General features: G+C 44.8%; 6 protein-coding genes across 6 annotated transcripts, besides 3 other annotated features; 2 read left to right on the plus strand and 4 right to left on the minus strand.

The window, feature by feature from the left end:
• Nucleotides 1-127: 127 nt before the first annotated feature.
• N7487_001008 (uncharacterized protein) lies at nt 128-1764 on the minus strand (the record flags this gene model as incomplete). The annotated part of the gene is made up of 4 exons (XM_056868756.1): nt 128-341; nt 395-438; nt 493-1207; nt 1271-1764. 4 exons carry the CDS (start codon nt 1762-1764, stop codon nt 128-130), a joined length of 1467 nt encoding a protein of 488 aa, XP_056733540.1.
• Nucleotides 1765-10111: 8347 nt separating this feature from the next.
• Nucleotides 10112-11137, minus strand: N7487_001009 (uncharacterized protein; the record flags this gene model as incomplete). The annotated part of the gene is made up of 1 exon (XM_056868757.1): nt 10112-11137. One exon carries the CDS (start codon nt 11135-11137, stop codon nt 10112-10114), a length of 1026 nt encoding a protein of 341 aa, XP_056733541.1.
• A 2096-nt stretch (nt 11138-13233) lies between these two features.
• Nucleotides 13234-13476, minus strand: N7487_001010 (uncharacterized protein; the record flags this gene model as incomplete). The annotated part of the gene is made up of 1 exon (XM_056868758.1): nt 13234-13476. The coding sequence occupies one exon, from the start codon at nt 13474-13476 to the stop codon at nt 13234-13236; it is 243 nt and encodes an 80-aa protein (XP_056733542.1).
• Nucleotides 13477-14790: 1314 nt separating this feature from the next.
• Nucleotides 14791-17192, minus strand: N7487_001011 (uncharacterized protein; the record flags this gene model as incomplete). Its single annotated transcript, XM_056868759.1, has 4 exons — nt 16831-17192; nt 16035-16521; nt 14866-15988; nt 14791-14801 (listed from the first exon to the last, which is right to left on the minus strand). Exons 1-4 carry the CDS (start codon nt 17151-17153, stop codon nt 14791-14793), a joined length of 1944 nt encoding a protein of 647 aa, XP_056733543.1. The 5' UTR covers nt 17154-17192.
• A 157-nt stretch (nt 17193-17349) lies between these two features.
• Nucleotides 17350-17429: a sequence feature (Protein overlapping with rRNA (N7487_001012, KAJ5417462.1) was converted to a misc_feature.).
• A 65-nt stretch (nt 17430-17494) lies between these two features.
• Nucleotides 17495-17596: a sequence feature (Protein overlapping with rRNA (N7487_001012, KAJ5417462.1) was converted to a misc_feature.).
• Nucleotides 17597-17647: 51 nt separating this feature from the next.
• Nucleotides 17648-17747: a sequence feature (Protein overlapping with rRNA (N7487_001012, KAJ5417462.1) was converted to a misc_feature.).
• A 152-nt stretch (nt 17748-17899) lies between these two features.
• Nucleotides 17900-20488, plus strand: N7487_001013 (uncharacterized protein; the record flags this gene model as incomplete). Its single annotated transcript, XM_056868761.1, has 4 exons — nt 17900-18040; nt 18071-18165; nt 18245-18359; nt 18404-20488. 4 exons carry the CDS (start codon nt 17900-17902, stop codon nt 20486-20488), a joined length of 2436 nt encoding a protein of 811 aa, XP_056733545.1.
• A 2362-nt stretch (nt 20489-22850) lies between these two features.
• N7487_001014 (uncharacterized protein) lies at nt 22851-23656 on the plus strand (the record flags this gene model as incomplete). The annotated part of the gene is made up of 3 exons (XM_056868762.1): nt 22851-22968; nt 23021-23402; nt 23455-23656. The coding sequence occupies 3 exons, from the start codon at nt 22851-22853 to the stop codon at nt 23654-23656; spliced, it is 702 nt and encodes a 233-aa protein (XP_056733546.1).
• Nucleotides 23657-23817: the final 161 nt, after the last annotated feature.

Genomic DNA, 23817 nt, shown 5'->3' on the forward strand with positions numbered 1-23817 from the left:
ACCCTCTAGGTACAAAATCAGTTACAGACAACCGCGTCGTATCCTCGTCCCAAACGAAGCCAACTTCAAGCTCTTTATCGGTCCCCAAATTCACAGAAATTCGCGAGCAAGACCTACGAGGCTTCTTTCAGTCAAACTTGGTTTGAACCTTATCACTATCTGGGTGATCTTCTTCTAGGCGTTCGCTTGGGAGAACAATGGCACGGTCGAGCTTGTAGGGCAACCCACGGTGTCGGCCTCGGATCATGATCACACAAATGACAAGCTTGCTGAAAACCGTAAACTCTCCAGATAGAGAGGTAGAAACAGTTGGATACCCAAGACTAAGTCCAACATTGCCGCTTCATCGAAATTAGTCGACGAAAAAGGAATAAATACCGCATGGATAACTCACTATGCTGAGACAACCTCGAATAACACTGAAAATACAGAAAAGGCCTGAAAGAGTTAGATTTTATTTTACTATCGCAAAACTCGAGATCAATCACTTACTGGAATTGACGTGTCTGCAATCTTACCGGCCTCGGAGACGCAGATGCAAAAGCTGCCGAAGAAAATGTACCACAAGTCAAAGGTCAGTTGGTTCTGAATATGTTTGGTAATGTAAGATCGGCTGTTATGCTCGTCTATGTTACCATTAGTGGAATATACACCCAGCGACCTTTCTTCATAAACATTGGAGGCTCTGATGCTAATAGCAATTGGGAAAATTGCAATATACATCATGACCACCAAGCTGAATTGGACGGCTGGGTTCACATCCGCCAAGTTGAAAGTCGATGTACCCGTATGACGGGCCGATGCGGCTTGGAAAATAGCAGCGAGAACTCGAGGACCAGGCGCGAGATTATTCACAGCGGGATTGTTCAAGTCCAGTACAATAATGAGAAGAACATCGATCAAGTTCATAAGGAACAAGATTCCGAAGAGAATCCACGTCGGCCTGCTTGGGAAAAGCAGCGTATAACACCGTCGCGGATGATCGAGCAGGAATCTGAGTGGATCTTTAAGCGATGATTTAGCCGGGCAAAGTTTGTAGAAAACCCAGATAATAAGTCGAAGAAGGCACGGATAACAAGTGTTGCCAGCAAATGCAAGGAAACTCATAAGGATCATTGGGAAGGTCGCATCTTGAAACGAAATCATCGAATCTGGCGTTAGAGTAAAGCCAAGATTGTTAATCATCGACTGCGCGGAGTAAAAGCCCCTATTGCGCCGTAAACGAAATAAGCCATTATATCGTTGGTTATAGTTGACGGAGCCGACTTACCACCAAACATTTCCTTGGCCACATTCTGCAAGGTAGTCACGGTATTTCGGATCCGCGTGCAGAATCCACCCCACAAGGCAGATTGCACCGAAGAAATGCAGACTAAAGAAATATCCAACGACAATTTTTAACAGGAATTTCAAGCTTCGATACTCGATACCGCCGAGTGTTTCCCGATCTTTGGCAGACAGGTTATGGAACTGAGAGTTCCGGCCTATTGTAGCTTGTGAGGATATGTTCGGCAAATCGAGCTGATTTATGTCCTTCTGTTTTGCTGTTGGCATCCCCCGGTCAGAGCTAGAAGAGCCTCCCAAAACAAACACGGAGGCTACTACTCTCTCAAGGGTGTGAGTGCGAGACGGCATGCTTCTAGTAGTCGGTAGACGACGAAGGACTTTCTCGGTTTGTCCTTTCATGAACCAAGTTAGCGAAGCGATTAACTTGAAGTTACGTTTAGGCGCCGCCTTATCAGGACATACCATCATCGTCTTCATCATGAAGCCTTTCATCAATCTCAGAAAACGAGGCACCTGTGTAGTACTCGTGAGAAACGGGGGAACATATAAGCCTGACTTTTATATACCTCTTTCGCGTCTCCACGGAGGTGGAATATATAGAGCTTGTTGAACATGCAGGCATGGATGTTTGACAGACTGAGCAGTCTTCAGATGATGTTTGGTGCTAAGGGTATTTAAACCCTTTATTTAATTAGTTCTTACAAATAACAACTCTTCTTCTTCCATCTATCTCCCCACTGTAGTGCCCCCATTACAACAGAGCTTTATCCTTATCAGAAGATGGCCGATTGTCTTGAGCGAAGGTAATAGTTTGCTTTGTTGGATTGATATTCGAAACTGCTGGATCATCCGCTTTTGCATCGCTCAATTCTAAGGGACACCTGGTGTATGAGTTAGTACCCATTACATTTGATAGCCTGTTGTGTTTATAGATGGCATCGAAACCAACCTCGAAGATTTGTCTTGGGTCTCAACACGCGCTCTTTCCTTATCCGAATCGTTTATTTCGTGGCTGCTAAGTTGAGCGTTTGGGGCTTCATCATGGTTGCTACTAAAACCTCTTTTGTGCTTTAACTGTGCCTCTGCATCTTGTTCGGGAGGAACCTCTGGCCTCAAAGGATGCGGGGCTATGTTTTGGAGAAGCAAGTTAGCTCTCGATGATGGCCTTGGGCTGATGGGTAGGGTGTGGAAGACTTCGAACCGATTGCTTTGAGGTGCTTTTTAAACCATCGAACCCGAAATACAATTACGATGATGTTGATGAATCCCAAATTTCCTAGGATCGGAATGAGGTATAGGTACACCTGTTGGTAGGTCTTCAAAGATTTGACGTCGACACTTGATACCCATAGAAAGTCAGTCTTTATTTACCGACTCATCAGAAGAGAAAAGAAATAACACTTTACTCACGTATTCAGGCCCGACTCAGTCGACGCGCTGGCCCCGAAAAAATAAGCATCGATAGCTTTCAGATTACCATGAGGATAGATGATAACCAAGCTCAGAACGCCGAGGGTGATAATCCACACGTCTGCGAAGAAGAATTAGAAGGAAATATTGTGTAAACACCAATCGACGTACAATGTAGGACGAGAAAGTCGATCGGTGGCTTCCACATGGCCCCAAAACTGGCAGGTTTGTTTTACGGGGAACTCTAAGGGGCCTGCCAAATTCTATTATATAGTCGTAGGCTTATCATATTTATAAAAAAAAATTTGCGCATACAATATAAAACAGATAGATAGAAAAATTGAGTGAGGGATTTGCTAGGCAAATCAAGTTTGGCCCCGGGTCGACGCTTGCGGCTTGGCTAACATGCTGCTGTGGTTTGCGCGCTCTTCGAGATCAAGGAGGCTGAGCATCACTTCGAAAAACTTACTCCGTTCAGATACATCAGCTGCCCGGATTGTATTTTTGAGATTTCAATGATATCATTGACTGAAGTGTCTTTCTCATGCACGGATTGTCAGGTGCGAAAACGACGAGCCTTGAAGAGTCGAATTAACCTGCCAATTTGTCTGGTCTCGCTGCTTTCACTTGTTGGTTCTGTGGCATAAAGCGACGGAGAGGTAATAGGGACGAATTAGTGCTTTATACTTCTTCGTCCGTTGTTGTTGAAACAGCTCCACGATTTCGTCCATGAACAAGTTACCTTAATATCTAACAATGATCTCGCAGGCCTAAATAGACAGTGATTGCAAGCAGCAACGAAAAACACCGCCATCCAACTTGCCCTGTTGAAATGTTATAAAATTGGTATGTTTCTCTCACCGGAAATTGTCTTTGATATCAACTTTCGCACTATTCCAGTTTTCTAATAGGGATTGATGCCTAAGGCACCAATATCTTGTCGGAGCATGACGACCGGCATACCGGGGGATTTATTAATCCTACACATTTTTGTAATTAATGTTATGTAATCATGGCTCCATATAAATTGTACCAAGAGCCGATACAGAAATACAGAGAGTTGAATACCACTGATTGGACCCCTACATTTACAATACAGACCAATCCGACAGTTATGAGCCCGGTTCGCATCGAAGAAAGCATTACTATTTGAGATATAGTATCTAGTACACTACTAGAAGCCTGCTTTCTACCCCTTGAAACCTCCTAGCTACCCCTGAATTAGCAATTGTGAAGCTATTCCCAGCTACCCCTGAATCCAGCAATGGAGGCAGTATCAATTCTCTCCGCCATGAAGGGCGAAAAACTGAAGGACTCGCCGCAGTGGCTCACTTGGTTTGCAAAAGTGCAGCTATATGCCATGCAAAAGAACGTATGGGACCTTTGCAACCCAGATCCCCCGACGACAACCGAATCCCAAGCAATAAGATCTATACCTCTCCAAGAACCGGTGGAACCGGAATACCCAGAGGACGGCGATGATAAGGATCGAAGGATTTGGCGAGATCGAATGGACGTGTATAAAATGAAGTACACGAAGTGGGAGAAGCAAGCAAAAGGACTAAGTGATGTCAACGAGTACATCCTTACCTACCTCGACCCAATGCATTACCTTGCTCTGATCATATATCGTACTCCGTATGAGAGGCTTGTATACCTAAAGACTAGATTTGCTCGGTCAACGGCGTACGAAGAAGAAATCTGTATGAATTGGAAGGTCTTTGCTATACAGAAACCAACCGGTGATATTGAGCAGTGGCTTCAAAAGTGGAATTCACTAAGAGAGCAAGCTATTAGCCTCGGTATTAGCGATACAGATTCCAATCGAGACTTCCTATATGCAGTCAAAGAGGTACTGCCAATCTAGTGGCAAGGAAAATACTAAGAGATCGTTATAGATAAGAAGAAATATGACACTCGAGATCTTCTTGAATCATTCCGTGCAATGAATCGGGAGATAGGCGTCAAAACTGTGACCTCAACCAATACTCCAAAAAGTGCTTTTTCAACCTAGCAAGGTTATCGAGAAGTAAAGCCGGAAGCGAAGTAAGAGAAGCTTCTATTCGAGAAGAGAAAATGTCTATGTGGTAATGGTCATCTACACCACAAGGTAGCCAACTACTGGCTTATGAATAAAGCTATACGCCCAGAAGGATATACCCTAGACGAAGGGAAGCTAGAGAGAGCTAGAAAGAAGCTAGTAAATGATCCAGGGTGGAAGCAATGGGTCGATAAAGCTATTAATGAAGCTAAATCAAAGCATCATGAATCTGCAAACTAAGTCAGTTTTGCCACTACCTACCAGCCACTAAGTGAAGCTATACAGATTGGCAAGCATGCACTCTCAGCTGTAAAGACTAGCGAGCTCTCTCTCCACAATCGATGGATTCTTAATACTAGGTCGAGTTCATATGTATGTAATAACAGAGTATTGTTTATTGATTTTACGCTAGAAGTTATCAATTTGACTATAGGAGATAGTACTATATAGGTGCTAGGGAGAGCTACAGTTCGACTAGTCGGCAAGTATCCACAGAAAGGAAGAATGGAGATCATATTAAGTGACGCTCTCTACTCGCCTAGCTTCTATACAAATCTAGTATCGTACGCGATACTAAAGAAGAAGGGGGGTACCTAGTGTCAACGTACAAACTGCATTCGAGATCTAAAGGATTTACCTGTAGTCAATGTGTATCTATAGGATCAATTTAACCTATAGATTTTTAACGAACCAAACGAGGCCCCACCACCATAACAAGCATATACTATACAGAGATCCTTAGTAAAGCCGTAGGAATCAAAGGTATCGGCTGACATCTAGTATCGGCGACTTGCTTATATTGAGCCCCGCGCCGTAGCTAAGCTTGCTACTATAGTAGACGGTATAGTCCTCCAGAAAGTAGAGAAAGAAGAAGCTTCATTATGCTATATATATCGTATTGGGAGAGTACTAAAGCAGATCTCTCGCCGGCTAGTGGGACGTACTTTTGGACTATTTGGAAGAATCTACTTTAATCTAATACAACTGCCGCTAGCATACAATCGATATCGATAGATATCTCACTTCTATATAGAAGGGCCGAGATTCCACTGGATTATGATATATAAGCTAAAGCCTGAATGCCAGATAGCGATCAACTAGTTTGTATAGCTAGTAAGGAATCAGTAGAACCTTCCGATCAAGGCATTTCACTATGACAATGAAGCCGTAGTAGGAAAAACAGCGGAGTACAGCTTAATAAGCGATAGTATCTTAATATATTATACTCTACCCGGCTACTTAGAGATAAATAGGTATGCCGAGAGATCTGGCGGGATGATTATTACCCGTATACGTATACTCTCTCTTAAAGATAAGCTTCCGAAAGATCTATAGCCTGAATTCGTAAGCGCTGCAGTGTGGTTATTGAATCGTACCCCTATATATATTGCTTCTGAGAACAAGTGGTTAATACTATGGGAAGAAGTAAGAAGAGAATTTGCTCTAATAGCCCCAAAGATCAATCTAGTAAATATTAGATTATATAGAAGCTTAGCGTACTGTTGTATTGAGAAGTAGATTCAGTCAGATAAGATGAATCTAAGAGCAGAGGTCGGCTTCCTAGTCGGATACTTAGTATCTAATATCTATAAAATCTGGTTTCTATATAGTAGGAAAGTGAGGTATATACGAGATACAGTTATTAATAAAGCATATAAATACTCGCCGGACTATAAGAAATCTCAGCCTATTCCACTACTATTAGTGAGAGAGCCAGAAGAGATTACGCCCGACGAAGTAGCACAAATTATTAACCATCAGATCGCTAGTTAGGAAGCAACTAGTACGCCGGAAAGTGAGCATCAAAACCGATAAGATGAAACCGACGATACTCTACCAGATGCTCTACCAGATACTCTTCCCGATGCTCTTCTAGATACTCTACTAGATGCTCTACTAGATGCTCTACTAGATGCTCTACTAGATACTCTACTAGGTGCTCTACCAGATACTCTACTAGATACTTTATAAGATATTCAGCTAAGTGAGGTTGACTACCGAGAGATCACCCTACTTTAGGGGGTGAGTAAGTAGGTATTAATACCTACCCCAATAAGCCTACCACCTATACTTCTGACCTCGGTTAGAAAAGAAGCCGGTAAGATCTAGGATATACAGAAGGATTAAGATCTATTACTATTAACCCCACTAAATGAAGAAACTGGCTTATAGCAAGGGGTGGAAACTGGCCCTGATCAGGGGGTAGATACGTATAATCTAGATGATCAACTGCTCAGTGAAGATCAGGCCTATAAAGAAGCCTATGAAGAAGCCTATAAAGAAGCCTATGAAGAAGCTAATAAAGAACCTAATAAAGAACCCAATAGAGAGGTGGAAAATGAGCTAGAAAGATAGCTCTAGGCAGAACTACTAGTACTAAGCAGAGAGATCTCCAGTAATATAGATACCAGCAATATACTAAGTAGACGTCGAATACGTAAAGTAAAGCAAGATGACGATTTTGTATATATAACCACTATAGTATAGGGTATTGACGAAGAAGAGCTACCGGCTCTACTATATGTATTTGCAGCTAGTCTATACGCCGAGAAACCAAACGCTCGCCGCTATCGAGATGATCTCCCACTACCACCTAAGTACTAGAAGGATATTATAAATTATCCTTTTCAGTAAGGTTTTCTCGTAGTAATGAAGAAAGAGATCTACTCTCTATCTGAAAAAGAGATATTCGAAGTCATTGAAAAGCTAAAGGATCGAGGGATATAAATCCTTCCCTTATTATAGGTTTTTGTATACAAATTCGACTAGGACGGTTACCTTTTGAAATTAAAGGCTCGAATCTATATTCGTAGGGATCTTAAGACGATTACCTATAAAGAAAAGAGAGCTGCTACGCTAGCAGCAAGAACAGTAAGAATAATCTTTATATTAGTCGCTACCTTTGACCTAGACCTCCGTCAGCGAGATACTGTCACTATATTCCTAAATAGTAAGCTAAGCTAAGAGAAACCGACGTATACGCAGATACCAGAAGGGTTCCAGTCCCTAGGTAAATACTGGAAGCTTCGTCGAGCATTATACGGCTTACGGATCTCGCTACGTCTTTGGCAATAAGAAGCAGCTAGTATACTCCGAAAACTAGGTCTATAATAAGTACTAGAAGACCCCTATATCTTCGTCGGAGAAGGGCTAATAGTCTTCTTCTATGTAGATAATATCTTAATTGCTAGCCATACAAATGCTAAGGCAAGAGCTATACAATTGGAGCGAGATCTAGAAGCCTACTGGGAGCTGATAGATCATAGAGAAGTATTATAGTTTCTTAATATCCGAATTATTCGCGATAGGAAGCAGAAGAAGCTCTGGCTATATCAAGATAGCTATATAATAAGCATTGCTACCCGCTACAATTTGATAGATCGACCACCTGTCTATACGCCACTACCAGTTGACGAATTGACGCCTTACCAAGACGTAGCCACCCCGAAGGAGATCCTTCTCTATCAAAAGAAGATTAGATCCGCAGGCTATGCCACCACTATCACTAGGCTAGATACTGCAAAGGCCACCGCTCGACTAGCTCAGTTCTTAACGAATCCAGGGCCCCAGCACCATCAAGCAGCTGACCGGGTCATCAGTTACCTATATACTACCCGGAACCTAGCTATTAAATATAGTGCAGACGCAGTAAGTACTAGAATCGATTCTATACAGTTCGTAAGCGATGCTTCATACGGAGATCACCCAGATCGAAAGAGCTCTGCAGGCTACATCTGTCAAGCTTATGGTGGACCAGTTGACTGGAAAGCGAGCAAGCAACCCACCGTAATAACGTCAACTACTGAAGCAGAGTTGCTAGGCCTATCAGAGACAGGGAAGCAACTTCAATGGTGGCGTCGACTACTAAAAAGCCTCGGTTTTGAACCCTCCCACAATATGGCGATCGACTGCGACAACGAGAGAACGATCAGCCTACTTACTAGTGAGGACACTGCCTTCGAAACGAAGCTTCGGTATGTCGATATTCATCATCATTGGCTTCGGCAAGAGGTTAGAGAAGGACGCATAATAGTGCGATAGGTGCCGACGGCGAGCATGGTTGCAGATGGACTCACAAAGATGCTATCTCGCCAGAAGCATGAGAGCTTCCTAAGGATGCTCAGGATGGTGGACATAGGCTATCTAATGGCCTAGTCAATTAAACCATGGAGATAAATATGCCGATCTAACAAGTCCAGCAATCCCATACTGGGATAGCTGAGGGGGTGTGTCGGAGCATGACGACCGGCATACCGGGGGATTTATTAATCCTACACATTTTTGTAATTAATGTTATGTAATCATGGCTCCATATAAATTGTACCAAGAGCCGATACAGAAATACAGAGAGTTGAATACCACTGATTGGACCCCTACATTTACAATACAGACCAATCCGACATATCTGCAGCTGTAGTCTGAGGCTGCCACAACAATTGCACTACACAATGCCACTACATTGTACTACTTCGTGATATCATCTACTACATAGATTCCAACACTTTCCTCACCTACAAAATTTGAATTCCGAGATATAGCACTGGTCCTCCACACGAACCAGTAAAGCCTAGACCCAACCTAAACCTAACCTAGTCTAGGTTGGGTTTCAGGTCGAGACCTCCGACCTAGTTGCCCTTAAATCACCCATTGTAAGAGTGGTCATTCTAAGGGCATGATCTGAGCAAACTGCAAACCCTTCAAAGCCCTTTAGCCTATTCCCGGATGAGATATTGCTTGGGCTGGTATGGGTTCCATACTGTGGGTCTCGATTTTAAGCTGTGGGATGTAGACAATGGCCAGTAAGAGGAGACTCTGGCTTTCCTTTACTTGCCAAGATTTCTGTGCTACATGAAATCCTATCATTTCTTTCAATGGCTATCACCATTATAGGGATGTAAGGATCCGACTCATATGTAAGCAAAGTGTATAATTAATCTCAGAAAAAATACGTTTCAAGGTGCTGAGGCTCCAGGAAATACTTTACAGTATGACCTCACAAGCCGACAGATAGTCCTACATAGGCTGCGTCGGTATCTACTAGACTAGATAAAATAAACTCAAGCTTGCTTTATTCAATGTCTGGAGATATTAAGGGAGTGTGGAGCAGGCAATTTAACTGTATTGAAGCTAACTGCACTGTGTGTAGGGGAAAGGAAGAAGAGAGAGAGGAAGCTATTTGTAGCTACCACTCCTGTCAAACAGGATCAGGTGATCACAACGCAATGCATTGATGTTGCATCATTGCAAACATGTATCAGGTTGTTGAAAACTCTAGTCTTTCCTGTCCCCGATAAGAAAATGTTAGTAAAAGAAATACTCGATCAACTGTTTGGGGCTATCTCACACTCACCTGTCGTGGTATAGTCTTCTTATCTAACACAAACTCTGGGCAGGGTAAGTGCCTTCCATTGCGGAAATACCCAAGTGTCCTCTCCATGTGCCACTTCCATGTTGCATTGTCATGCACAGTGCCGAAGTGCTTCCAAGACCATCCCATGCATCGTCAAGAGCAGAGACCATTGTCTTGATCTGAGCAGTGGTATCACAGTTACGTCCCGAGGCGTAAAAGTAATAGGAATAGCTCACTCCGTTATAGTCTTGCAGGGTACCTGTGACGCTACTGCAGCTTCCGGCTTGACTTTGCTGATACATCTTGTTCGCAATTCCGAGGATCACTGCCTGGGACTTGTTGGCCTCGCTGAACTTGGTGCTTCCTGATTTCTTGTTTGACTCGGAGACGGAGATTGAAGTCCTCTTCACAAGTCCAATTTCATTTCTCTTCGTGGTGTTTCTGTCTTCCTCGAGCTCAAGAAAGTCACCATCGCCCCTTTTAGCGCCTGCGTGGTGATCGGAGCAAGCAGCTTGTGGGTCAATTCCAGAGCCAACGGTTGCCAGGCCAAGCACTCCATGCCATGTACCATGGTGATCAAAGTCAAGGCACACTGCAGAGGCTCCCTGAGAATGCAAGTCATCGAATGCATCGGAGAGCTTGTTGGTGATGGTCTTTGCTCGCTGAGTGCTGTCACAGTTTGAGCCAGTTGTGTAAGAATAGACGTAGTATTTATAGCCGACTCCATCGTCTCCTGTGGTGCTAATTGTCGCTGACTTTCCACAGACCTTTTGCGCGTCTGGTGCGCTGCTGTACCAACTGGTAATTATGTTGGCAACTCCAGTAATCACGAGGCCAACCGAAGCAGCCGTCCCGATGATGGCTCCGCCGCTCCACTTATGGACGATAGTATACTCATCGCTGGTCCGGACTTCCAGCTCCGCAACCTCTTTGTTATTGGTTTGACCTGAAGCCTGGTTTGGCCCAACTTCAAGTGCTGAGCAAACACCTTGTATGGACAGCAAAGTGACGAGGATGGATCCAAACTGATCCGAGATGCCTTTGAACATGATTGCGATATGACGGTGACTCTTGTGTTCGTGTAATATGGATAGTATCTATGCCGAGTTAGCAAGATCCCCGAAGAGTTAGGCAGAGTAGTTGTAGATTGCATACTGTTAAAAATATGGACGTGGATTGCAAGAGAGCAGGAATAGAAGGGAATCAGAAAGATGTTCGAATGCCCGAATGCCTCTGATGAATTGCTCAGAGAACGCGAGGGCCGATGCCTTTTTATATGCCAACGACTATACCAGAGTGATATCGAGCTTATTTGCCTCATCTGGTAAGGCAGTTGGCTATCTGTGGATATCAGGTAAATGCCTCACTCTCATGGCACTATCTGCATATCTATATTAGGGGCGAAGAATAGACCCCAAGTTGCCCCATTGTGGATCAAACAAAACTTGTTGTCAACACCTCAAAATTTGGGGGCCAGAGAGATACAGTGTAAGTCTCTTTTTCCTGGACCTCTTTGAAACATACAAATCACAAGGCAGATAGAAAAGTGGAGATGTTATCGAGGCTATACTAAACCTGAACGATAGCCCGTAGAGTACCCGCTTTTCTTTTTGTCTTTCCCCTACAGGATGCAGCATGGATATGAAGTGTAAGTACAGCGCTCCAAGGTCTCACTGCCTTGAGAACCCAATGAGCGCTCAACTGATGAGAACCGATATAAAGAAAGTAGACACCGAAGAGCGGCCGAAGAGTGGAGATAAGGCACAGTGGAGCCCGTTAGTGCCCTGGAAGTCCCAATACTGCTTACTAGGGGCGGGGCTGAGGGCTTTCAGAGTATATGCAGAATTAGAGGGGTTATGAGCTAGTTGAAAAAAACTTGATATTAAGTAGGCGTATGGAATCAGACTTCTTTCAAAGCACGTATTTTCCTGGGTTTGCGAGGCTCGGGACTAACTATTAGGATAAATATTGCCGGTGTCTGATAGAACAGAAACACTGAAGACCACATTTCCCCCTTTTGGCGTGCAGTTCACTTTCCATGACCTTTCCCCCGTAAATTTGGAAGTCCAATAATCAGACTAGGCTTTAGCAAATGTATCGTATGGCGGAGTTGATGTATATTGGACTTCATGTTCCTTTCACGCCCCACATAGGCTGCAGTCTTTCATAGACTATCCCACACTAAGTATAGATCGGGGGATCCCAACACTAGTGGCGTTTTTGCTTTCTTCAGCCACTTACCTGCCAACTATATTTGAGACATGGGGGCCGAAAAACCCTGATATATGGTCCCCGAAAGACACCAAGTATTGCTTACATTGGGGGCCAAGGAAATGGTCTTTGTACCTCGGAGTCAACCCGATGCCCGCGAAGGGCGATAAGACGACGTGCAACCTGCTTTTTGTATCTCTGCTTTGGATAAAACAACCAAAAAAAAAAAAAAAAAATAGTTCCATCAAGTGGAAGGCCTTGCGCGAGGCCCACCAAATTTCACGCGCTCTCGAGGCCTGATTACCATAATGGAACTATGGCCACCACGACATTGTGTATCCTCTGAGCTTGCCTTCCTGTTTGATAACGGACTATTGTCCCAGTTACCTACTGTATCGTTTAGCAAAATCTATTTTCAATACCAAAAGTGCATCGTGCGAGATCTGTGGCCACCCAGACTTTTTCATTGAAACTAAGAGGTAACCTGGTATGCCTGGCCACCTGAGGCACGATTAAACCAGCATCTCAGCTGCCATGTATAATCCCATACTCTGCTACGTACTGTTTTTGATACTACTCGATGTATTCACTTGCTGAACTGACATCGGATCGTTTCGTCTTGTCGAATTTGTGTATCTCAATAAATGCGGTCTACATCTTGTCACTCCCTTAGGTCATCACTATAAGTTCGTTGAATATATTATCGGCGTACTTCGGGGTTTTGGTGAGATTTTGGAGCTTATCCTATAATGTCGTATCGATCTGGTTGAACATCTATCCTGCTATGATGCGAGACTAACACTTCCATTTGGCGTACGTTGGGTGTCCCTCCTTCGGACGGGGCAGATCACTATTGATCAGGTGCTCCGGGAATAGAGGCGTCAGTTGGTATCTCATACCTACGTTCATCCTAGTAGGTTCTTGGAATTGTATTCTAGCATCCTGACTTTCTGCAGCTTCGCCAACGCGATCTCAGGTAGACCTTGGTCTGGGTGTGAAGGTGTCTGAGACCATCATCACTTTCTTGGTCGTCATCATCAACATCTGTAACGGGATTTTTCGTCGTAAGAACGTTTGGATTGTTCAAGACAGTGACATTGGGATTTATGGGATTGGCTGTTCTGTCGAGAATGTGGGGGTGGGCTCCTCCCTCATCATCGGTGTCAACATCAGCCATAATTGGACGAATTTAATCTGATTTGTCGAGTCGATCGAAAGTTTTCTCTCTGGATTGTGTGATTGAATGCACTGGGATTGCTAAAAGAAAGAACGGACAGGGAGGGGAAGAGGGGGAAAGAGAGAGAGGAAGAACTAATCTAGCTGTCTAGGTCCGGTCCCAATGATGGTCTCAGGCATCCAGGCACCCAACAGATTGGTTATTAGTCTTTCTGGTGGATTGGTTGTCGAATGGGTGAAAATGGGCGGAGTAATTTCACAGCAGCTTTTACTTTTCATATATTATGCTATCCTTACCGCAAAGAAGTGTGCAAAATATTACGGTAAATAACGCGTTATATAAATATCTAAGCAAAACCCCTTATGTGATTAACTTAACTGACAAAAATATGGGTAGTTGAAACAGGGCGATTTTCAAGTGTCAACAGACTTTGCTACCCTATATAATGTGAGGTCTTGCATGAGAGCTCAAAAACCTCTAGAGTGTGGATACCTTGAGCAGCAATTTCATTTAGTTAAATCAACAAATTTCTCTAGCTGCTTTCAAACAACTCTTGCTCTAGCTCACTGTCAGAACTTTCCAGCGTGTGTTTTTTGCCGTCCTCAATATTAACCGTGGCAATATTTTCGATTTGCCGTGGGTATTGTCGCCACAGGAACCTTCTTCCCTCGTCCCAGGAACCAAAGTGAATAACAAGCTCATCCCCTGCGATTTTTGAAGTTCGCCGCAATGGAGCACTTGGTAAATATGGAGTTTGCTTTGTACCATGTTGCCTAGCTATAAGCCTGGCCAAGTCAGACGTGGTTTGATAATTACCCCAAGGTTTATGCCGCAGCATGAGTGAAGCTTCGTGTTCTGAGTGACCGATACTTAAAAGGAACATAAAGCTTTGGTTGTGCTCCCATTCAGAATATAGGATATCCTGTCTAGAAGCTCGGTCATGACCTCTCAATTCAAGAACCCAGTCCGTGATTTGCAATCTTTCTTTGTCGGAAATGGAACGATATGGCAGGGGCAAATTGTGTTTAATCTCATCTGGATAGCATTGAAAATGCTCGGGGTTCGATTTAATGGTGTGAAATATGAAGGACTCGGGTAGTGTCATTTCTTCAATCATTGAAGCAATTGAGTAATTGTCTCGAATACCATCAAGTTCGCCTAATCCGAAAACGCATATATCGGCGCGCACAATAGACCTAGCCGGATTATTTTTTTCCAATGACACTAGAATGACCGTTTTGTAGGCTGATACCACGGGTAGATTCCGCCTATCCAAATATCCATGGCCAAATTGTGATTTGTGTCGTTCAAGGCTCAGAATGCATCTAGCACAGTGTTCATGCAAATGACCTTCGGCATTCACAATATGCTTCTGACATTCTGATATACGCTTGAACGACATGTCTGTATGCCTGGGACGTCTATCCCGTTTCGAGGCGAAAACCTCCTCAGCTGTCATCCCGCTCCGCAGAGCAGCGTTCATTTCTCGACGTGTGACAGTTACATGCTTCTTCGGAGCCCACATCTTTCGACATAAAATTCTTTGGATAAAGGGCTGCACTCTTGCCTCTCGGATGTACCCAAACCCGAGAGCCTCCAGTGCAGGCGTGAAATCATGTCTTTTCCGCAACGGGAATGGATAGATTGTGACAAGAGTGCAAGAAATAGCAGCAAGCAGAACCTGCCATGGAGATGCGGATGTCAGGCAGTCGACCAAATCTCGTATTGCCTTTTCGTGACAAATCCGTTCAGACCGTTCAAGTTTGTCGATACCTTTATGTTTGACTCTAAAGTTGGCGGTCTTTTTCAAAATATCAAAAGCTGTTCTGGAGATCGCCAAGCATGAGATTTCTCGCTTAATATCCCAAGAAGTACTGAAATACCAACTCGTCTCCATGATAACAAAGAATTCCTCGGGATAAGCCTCGGGGCTCGAATGACTGACTCCAGTCCAGAGCATCTCAAGCAACTCAAGATCCCTCCCTGACATCACCAACACCTCGTCAAACTGTGTGACGAAATTGATCAGCTGCCGAGCAACCGATTCAATGTTGGCTCTGGTCTCATATTTGCCTCCGATCATTTCCAGTAGACTTGGGACCAAATCAGATGTGATGTAAAGACAAACAAAGCGAAAATTCGAAATAAAGGCAGAGCGAAGAGATCCAAGCTCCGTATTTGGAATTGGGGTGTTTAGCATTGCTTCATGAGTTGACAAACTCGATTCAAATTGATCCCGGTTCGCTGTGAAACTTGATTCTGCAATGTCCTCGGCTGCGATACTTCGCGGAGGTGGGATCCAGTTGAAGACCCTTCCGCATGTAGAAAAGATATCGCTATCTTGGAAGCTCATTTGGTCTGAGATTTGTCCAGTGACAATGGATTTGAGATGTCTCACAATCTCAAGGCGGTAGATATCGCGGGCCCAATCCATAATGTAGTCAACAATGAGCACAAGTTGCAGAGCCTGATCTTTATGTAACAAAGAGCCAGACCATAGCAGAGATATTTCCTTCACGTGTTAGTCTTTAATTAAGTTATGCACCCGTTGTACTCACATAGAAAGTTGGGCTTTCGTTTTGTCCAGGGGCTAGGTAAGCCCCGTAGACCCTCCACGCATCACCCCGACATGCAAGGAACCAGACTAGCGGAGCCATTGCGGGATCGGATATAGGGGAATTAGATTGTAGATCCTCTTGCAATTTCAAGAGGGCCCGAATTGGAAAAGCAGACTGTATTTGTATGGCATCAAATCCGCTGTTGCTAGATTCGGACTTTGCCTCAAGGAGTAAAAAAGGAAAAAGCAGAGGATCAACATCCGAGCTGAATGGAGTGTGCTTTATCACGTCAGCAACAGTATCGCCAGGCTCATTTGCAAGTTCTGGCGGTGCTAGGCTGGAGAGCAGAGAGTCAAGATTCCTTGTATTCTTCAGCCCGTAGACACGGTCCGGGCCTTGTTTCTTCAGTTCTGATCGCAGGATTCCTTCATAAAGAATGAATTCTTCGGCCCGATCCTCAAACAGATTGTTCGTCCCGGTCTCATAGCTAGGAAAAAGAGCATATATTAGCAGATTGATCATTCAAGAGGCAGCGTAAAGTTTTTCTCACAAGTCATAGAGATGTTTTCCGTAAGAGCACTCGCAAGGCTTCCGTAAATTCTGACGTTCTTCCAGCCGCTTTGAATAATGTTCGTTGTTTTTGATTGTTGCTTGAATTTCTGATTTCCAAATTCTAGCTCTACACTTTGGGCTGTTTCTTGTTAGCGAATTCGCGTTGAGTGTGGCCAGGCTGCAATGAGAGATTGCAATGATGAAAGCTGAATTTCATGGCCCGGAAAGTCAATAAAGTGCCTACCATGCTACTTCAACAGTAAACCTTCGCAATACATCGTTCTCTAGTCCAAAACGCCAGCCTGCTTCATTGCGATTTTGCTCGAACAACTTCGCAGCTCGATGAGCCAGCCATTCGGCCCGAGATTTGGTGTGCCGAGCCCAGGGCTCTTCAGCAGATCTAATGCTGGCATTTTCAGCATATGTCTCGAATCGATAACTTCCCAACTCTTCGATGTTCTTGAATGTGTCAGCGTGACAGTCGGGCAATGGTTCGCTAGAAAGGCGAAAACGGATGTTGTATTTCTTCGCCAAACGTCTCAAATTCTTTAAATTGTTTTCCGCCATCAGAGACAGAGAGGCTGCTCTCGAGGGGAAGACTTTGGCGTGTGTGGAAAACTCAAATGGAAATACAGTTCAGAATGTTATAGGGAAGGGGGAGTTTTTGTTCCTATAGAAATACGTGTTTCGGCGCATTGCTTGTGTGTCGCAGTTAGCGCCGAGGGTATTTTGGGCGATTTTTCTCCTTCCGAAATCAGTTTAGAGGGAGGGGAAGGACACGTCAGCGGTCAGGGGCATGCAAGATATTCAGGGCGTTCAGGTGAATGGGCTGGAGGGTGAAGAGTAGGGCGGCAAAAGGCACTTTCCAAATGAATCAAAAAAAAAACACATCAAAAAACATACAACAGTGAGGATTCGCTGGTGGTCACCCACCCAACTACTAACTCACCGGCGTGTGGCTTAAGTACGGCTGAGCGGACGGGAAGCCCTGTTTTCCACACCCTATGGTCGTATGTATCAGGTTAGGTGTGGAAGGGGGTTATATAGTAAAAGATTGCAAGTGTTGGGTTGTGGAAGCGTGAAAAGGCTGAGTGCACTCTAGGCAAGGTGAGAATCAGCCTCAAGTTGCCGCATTACCCCTTTCAGCCGATAGTCCAATAAGGTCGATGCACCTGAAACAATTGCTATCTTAGCATCTACACACAGCCACCATTTGACATTCGTAGCATAAGCAATATATGTTGTACCGCAACAAATCCCATCTTGATTCAAAAGCAGAGCTACTCTGTACACAATTATCACTGAAGTGCGCAATGTCTGGGCTCGAGGTTCTTGGGATCGTCGCCAGCATACTACAGATCGCATGCCTTGGTGATAAATTATCTGTCAAGCTTTGTACATTTCACCGCACTGTGAAGGTCGCAAACCAATCTATGCAAGATCTTTCCTGCGACGTGCCACTCACCTGAAGCATTCTCAATGAGCTCGCCAAAGCCCTCGAACAGGACGACCAGGCAAAGCTTTGCTCGGAGCAGGCCTTTCGCATAGCACAAGAAGTCTTACGGGAATGCAAAGCAGTGTTCCAACAAATTGAAAACGCAATCGAAAAACATAATCAAGATGGCGAAAAAATTACTTTACCCGTGGTGCCCGCAAAGTAACCGTTGCACTGCTTGGGCCGAAGTTGGATCTCCTCAAGAGCAATTTGGAGAGGCTCAAGTCGACCATGTTGCTGATGTTACATGTTATCATGTACGCGGGGGAGCTTCACAAGTATGCTTAACTCAAATATTCGAATCCTTCTAACCCTGAACAAGAGGAAAGTAAAATCTACTCTCACTGACCAAAGAAACCTAATTCACATACTTCTCGAAGAGAAGAAAGCGAACATTGCCAAATTCGATCAGCTCAGCAGCTCTATCCAAGCATTTAGTATCTGTAATGATGATGGGTCTCACCAGGAGTCATCCAGGAGCTTGAGCACCGAGAAACCGCTGCCCCCTCTTTCAACAGAACTAAGGAAGTATCACACACTCGTTCAAAGGTTACTCCATGAAATCGACGCATACCAATATAGCCTGGAACAGAGTCGACATATTAGAATCCGGAATGGTGTTGTAAACGTACATTCAGTAGATGCTGCTCTATTCCAATATACTCATGGCCACACAGCGACCCAAATCTTTGATAACCCATTCTTCAAATTCAGGGACGCTTATTTTCCTGCCCCTGTAACCACTCGAGAACAATCGGTACCTACTCGTGAAGCCCAGCATGCTCATGTCAGCCCTCGGGAATCTGAGTATGATGTTGTTCGCCATTCTAACACCGAAGAGGACCCATACTACTACCATCGCCACAGTCGAGTCCACGAATACGACTTTTCTTCCCGGCGTAGACTAGATCCTGATGGTTCCATCTCCCGGGCCAGTCATCGTGGCGGTAATCAAGACCATGATTTCAGCAGCGATGACAATACAGTCTACACCCCGAAGGAAACCCACGACTATGAAGACTGTCCTCACCATCGCCGTCATCTCGTAGAGGGTGAATTGGTGGGTGCTGGCGCCGCTGAATTGTTCCGCAGCCACAGCAAGAAAAGCCGTGGAGAAGTTAACCATGGCGCCAGCCGTATCAGTAAGACTTTTGGTGCCGGTGGGCTTGGTGCAGTCGCCGTGAATCCTGCATCGCGTGCTCGGGGCTACTACCACCGTAGCAAGAGCCGCCACCGTGCTCATTCTTTTGAAGATGACTGTTCTTCTCATCGCCACAGCATACATGGCCGGAGTCGTCGCAGTCGCAGTCGCTCTCATTCGCACTCTCGTGCACAGATTCTTCTAGAGCTAGGAGTTGGTGCTGCTGCCGTGGCTGCTGGTGTGGCTTCATTGCGAGCTGGAGACCGTCAAGGCCGATCTCGCACTCGCTCCCGTTCTCGGGTTATTCGTCGAGGTCGATCGGCGAAGGATGAAGAACAGGGTGAACGGTCTCGCTCCACAAGTCGACCCAAACAGGCTCTTCCAATCGTTAATGCCGGAGCTGCTACTGCTGCCGCCACGGGCCTCCACGAAAATGGTAAACTCCAGGAAGATGAGAGGGATGGCACAAGCCGCGCCCAACACCGCTCAAGGCCTCGCTGTGCCGCTCCATCACAGTTTTACCCCGATCTATCCCGCGACTTAAACGGCCTGGTCGAATACGGGGTCGACCCCGTCACAGGTAGCATTCCCGATGAGCACTACTACCGGCAGCTATCCAGTCCTAGCGCGCCCTATGACTCATCCGATACCTACAGTAGACGCTCAACGCGCAGCCGCACCCGCAGCCGCAGCCACAGAGATCGCTACAGCAGCTCACCGGGCTCAGATCACGAAGACCGGCGGCGGCACAGAAGCAAGAAACATCGCAGCCGCTCACGAGAAATCTCCGCAGTCCTTGGAGTTATAGGCCTAGGCTATGCCGCACAGTACTCTCAGCACAAATATTGCAGAAAGCCCGAGGAGCGTGAATGGTCTAGAAACAAAGAGAGAAAACAAGAAGTGAGCATCAAGCGGTTCCAATCTTGCTCTGATAATGATGATGCACCCTGTGGCCGCACTCGCACTTGTTTAAATCAAAATTTGATCAGTCATGCAGTATCTGATGCAGAGAAGACTGCAAGACAAGATGGACAATCGGAAGAAGAAGGCTCGAGTTATAAATATCGTCGAATGAACTCTCCTTGCCGTAAATTGGAAAAAAGCGCAGAATATGACAAGGTCAACGAATCCACCACCCTGACGCCCAAGACTGCAAAGAACGACCTATCACTGCCCTCAGCTATTGACGAGGTAATGGAAGAGACATTGGAAGGTTTAGTTTTACAATGGACAAATCTGACACGAGAAAAGATTGAGATTGAATAGGATGACCGTGCGGTACGCTTAGCAATGAAATGGCTGTTATCTTTTCTGCATATAGTGAACACTACCAATTTCAAGTGCTGCTAAGAATCAACTTAAGCGTTTGGAGTTGCGCGAGCGGGTGAGAATGGTGAGTGCGCTTTATGGAGTAGATAGGGTGAGAAGCAGGAGTTGGCGCGATGGCGTTTAAAACCTGCCGTACATCGGGATAAAAAGGCTACGTAATAGGAAATTTTTAATATATACATCGGGGGCGGGGGACAAAGCGGAAATATTATGTTTCACATAGGCCATACAACATAGTTGTATAACCCATATTACATCGGATTTGATTGGCTCATTTCAAGATCTTACTTGGCCCAAAATTATCTTAGACTAAGATGTGGGAAAAAAATACAGCTAATTTTGTTAAACCATAACAAAAATCTCGGTTCCCATTTAGGGCCTAGGGGATACCGACTTATCGGGATACCCTATAATAAAATGTGTATATACAGTGGTGTTCCATGAGTATTTGACCTTGGGTACTTCGGCCGTGGGCCCACTTTGTAGGCCCACTTTTAATATTGCCAGACAGAAACCTCGAAAATTCAATCCAATTTAATAGCTAGTATGCCAACCTTCATATTTAATAACATCAGCAACTCTATGAGGCATAGTATCAGATAGATGCTTAAACATCTCAATATCTAGCCCCTCCCAAGCTTCCTGGGCAGCGTCGACTAGTAGATCAAGCGTAGTTTCGTTATTTGGGAGCTGTATTAGCTCAGGGTGTCGCTTCAGTATTTCGGCCTTTAGGAGCGCCCATAGGTTCTCAATTGGATTCAAATCGGGCGAATAGGGAGGCCACTCCATAATATCACATCCAAGCTCATTAAGAGTCCCCTGAATGATATAGGCAGTGTGTACCGGTGCGTTATCTTGTTGAAAAATAGCATCTTGATCAATACTATTAAGAAGTGTTGGAAGAACACGCCGGTAAAGCTCTTCAATAGTCCGAGATGAAACACCACCGCGGCGAGACTGAGGATCACCAAATAATGGAATTAAACCAGAGCGTCGCGGAAGACCAGAAAAGGCAGCCCAAAACATCTGTTTAATCTGTTTTCCACGGGTTGGTATCATTTGGACTTGATGGCCCTCTTCTTCGTGCTCCCAAAGCTGGTCCTTTGGACGGGTAAATGTCCATTCTCGACGCTGACCGATACCACGTTCAATAGTACACTCATCAGACCAATACACACGGGCCCAATCCTCAGAAGTGAAGTGCTCATATCTTCGCGCCCAAGTAAGGCGTTTTTCAGCAGATAGAGGTGTTAAAGTAGGCCGTTGCATTTTCCGCCACTTTCGAAGGCCCATTTCATGGGTCAGCCGCCAAATTGAGGTACGTTTAACCTTATAATCGACCTCTGCGAGTAGGTCTGCGACTAAGATTGACGGGTTTTGTTGTATAGTCTCATATATATGGTCACGGTCGTCTTCAGTAAGCTTCCTTGGCCCCCCTGAGCGTGCTAAAGACTGTTGCTTTTGACGCTTTGACTCTTGAGTAAGAGTATACTGAATAGTTGAGCGTGGAATATCTGGAAATCGCTTCTTTTTTATAGTTGTTGCACCCCAACCATTGGTACTATGCAGTTCACAGATCTTAGCTCTAGTAAGACAGTCAAGCTCTGGGCCTCTTTTCCCACGTATAGGAGGCATGTTTTAGTATATAGAATAAGAAAACAGTGCGAAAATCTCTTCAAAACGCGTTAATATACAGCGCATATGCTAGCGTGTTTAGGACGCGCGAGATTTAATATACTAATACAGTAGGCGGTCTAGAATGGCGGTCAGATCCTAAGGTGGGACCCGAAGTACCCAAGGTCAAATACTCATGGAACACCACTGTATACTATCGTCTTCAGATTAGGTTCATCGGGCATTCCTTTTTTACTGATCCAAACAAATCCGGATGTGACTCTTCCATCCATTATACCCTCGGCATCGAATTACAGGCTCGTACAAAGCTGAGGGAACCTAACATTTGTGTGTTCCGATTCGAGCCGAGTAGTACTCAAGGGAATTTAGAACAATCTCGGTTCACAATTGTGGGAAAAAATACGGTCAATTTTACCACTAGACAATAACAAAGACCTCGGTTCCCATTTACGGTCTAGGGGGGGGCATATCCCAGTCTAACATAGGAACACGATCCTATCACGTAGGTTACATCCATATATACCCATGTTCATTGACTAGGGGCCATAGGATAGGGAAGACGGGACAGGGGTTGTAGGAGAGGGGTGATATAAAATCGTTATTTCCCAGTCTTTTTTTTTCTGTTTTATTTTCTTACTCAGTTCTCACTCTACTATACTTCATAATGAGTGAATTACCTGATTATGTACTTGATCCCGATGCTGTCCTTAAAGACATCAGTGCGGCCTGGCGCCATGGCAATCCTCCGGATTACTCCAAGACAAGAGCCTTTTATGAAAAAAGTATCTCCCTCCTGTTCCTAGTCATATGAATTCCATTACTTACATTATACAGCTAAGACAAAGACCCACGAACCCAACAGTCTCCCTTTCCTGGTTGAAAATCTCGTGAAGAACTGGGAAATCGAAGCCTCCTTCAAGACGAACCTATCCGAATGGCGTACCATAGATCCCGACGTATACACAGTTTCCGTGAACGGTGGTGAACGACGAACAGGTCACCATATGTTAGAAGTGGGGACTTATAATGCTCTCCTGACTGCGAGTCAGTATTATGATCCTGCACACAACAATTTCAACGATTCGCACAAGTCGTTTAAGCGGATGATGCCAACGTTTGCTTGGGAGGTACTTGAAGTATACTCCGGACCTCCCGTTGTTGCCTTTCGGTGGAGACATTGGGGTGAGATGAAGCATGATTATGTGGGATACAATAGGTATCTGATCACCACTATCTATTATTGTTTGGTTTTATGCTTACAATCCTAGCTCCGGTGAACAGGTCAAAGTTCAGGCGCACGGTGGCCCGATTGATATTGAAGGACTTACAGTGGCCAAGGTCAATGATAAACTACAGGTGCTGAGTCTTGATATCTGGTATGACCCTATGGCAATGTTTCGTCAAATCAGCGGCGAGGGCCAGATTAGCAGCGGGAGTAGTGGTGGTGGGTGTCCGTTTGTACAGGGTTAACAACTTACCCAAATGTGACTAGCTATAGACATTCCACTGTAATTAAGCTAAGAAGTGTCATCGAAAGCACTGATTTATAAGCTATACGCTAGCTACCATGTATAGTTTTCCCGTTTCCGCACCAGAGGCACAAATAATTGTCGCGGAATAGTGCAGAATAG

Source organism: Penicillium crustosum (assembly GCF_028827405.1).
Source record: "Penicillium crustosum strain IBT 35664 chromosome Unknown utg000001l_segment0_segment0, whole genome shotgun sequence".
NCBI classification, from domain to species: Eukaryota; Fungi; Ascomycota; class Eurotiomycetes; order Eurotiales; family Aspergillaceae; genus Penicillium; species Penicillium crustosum.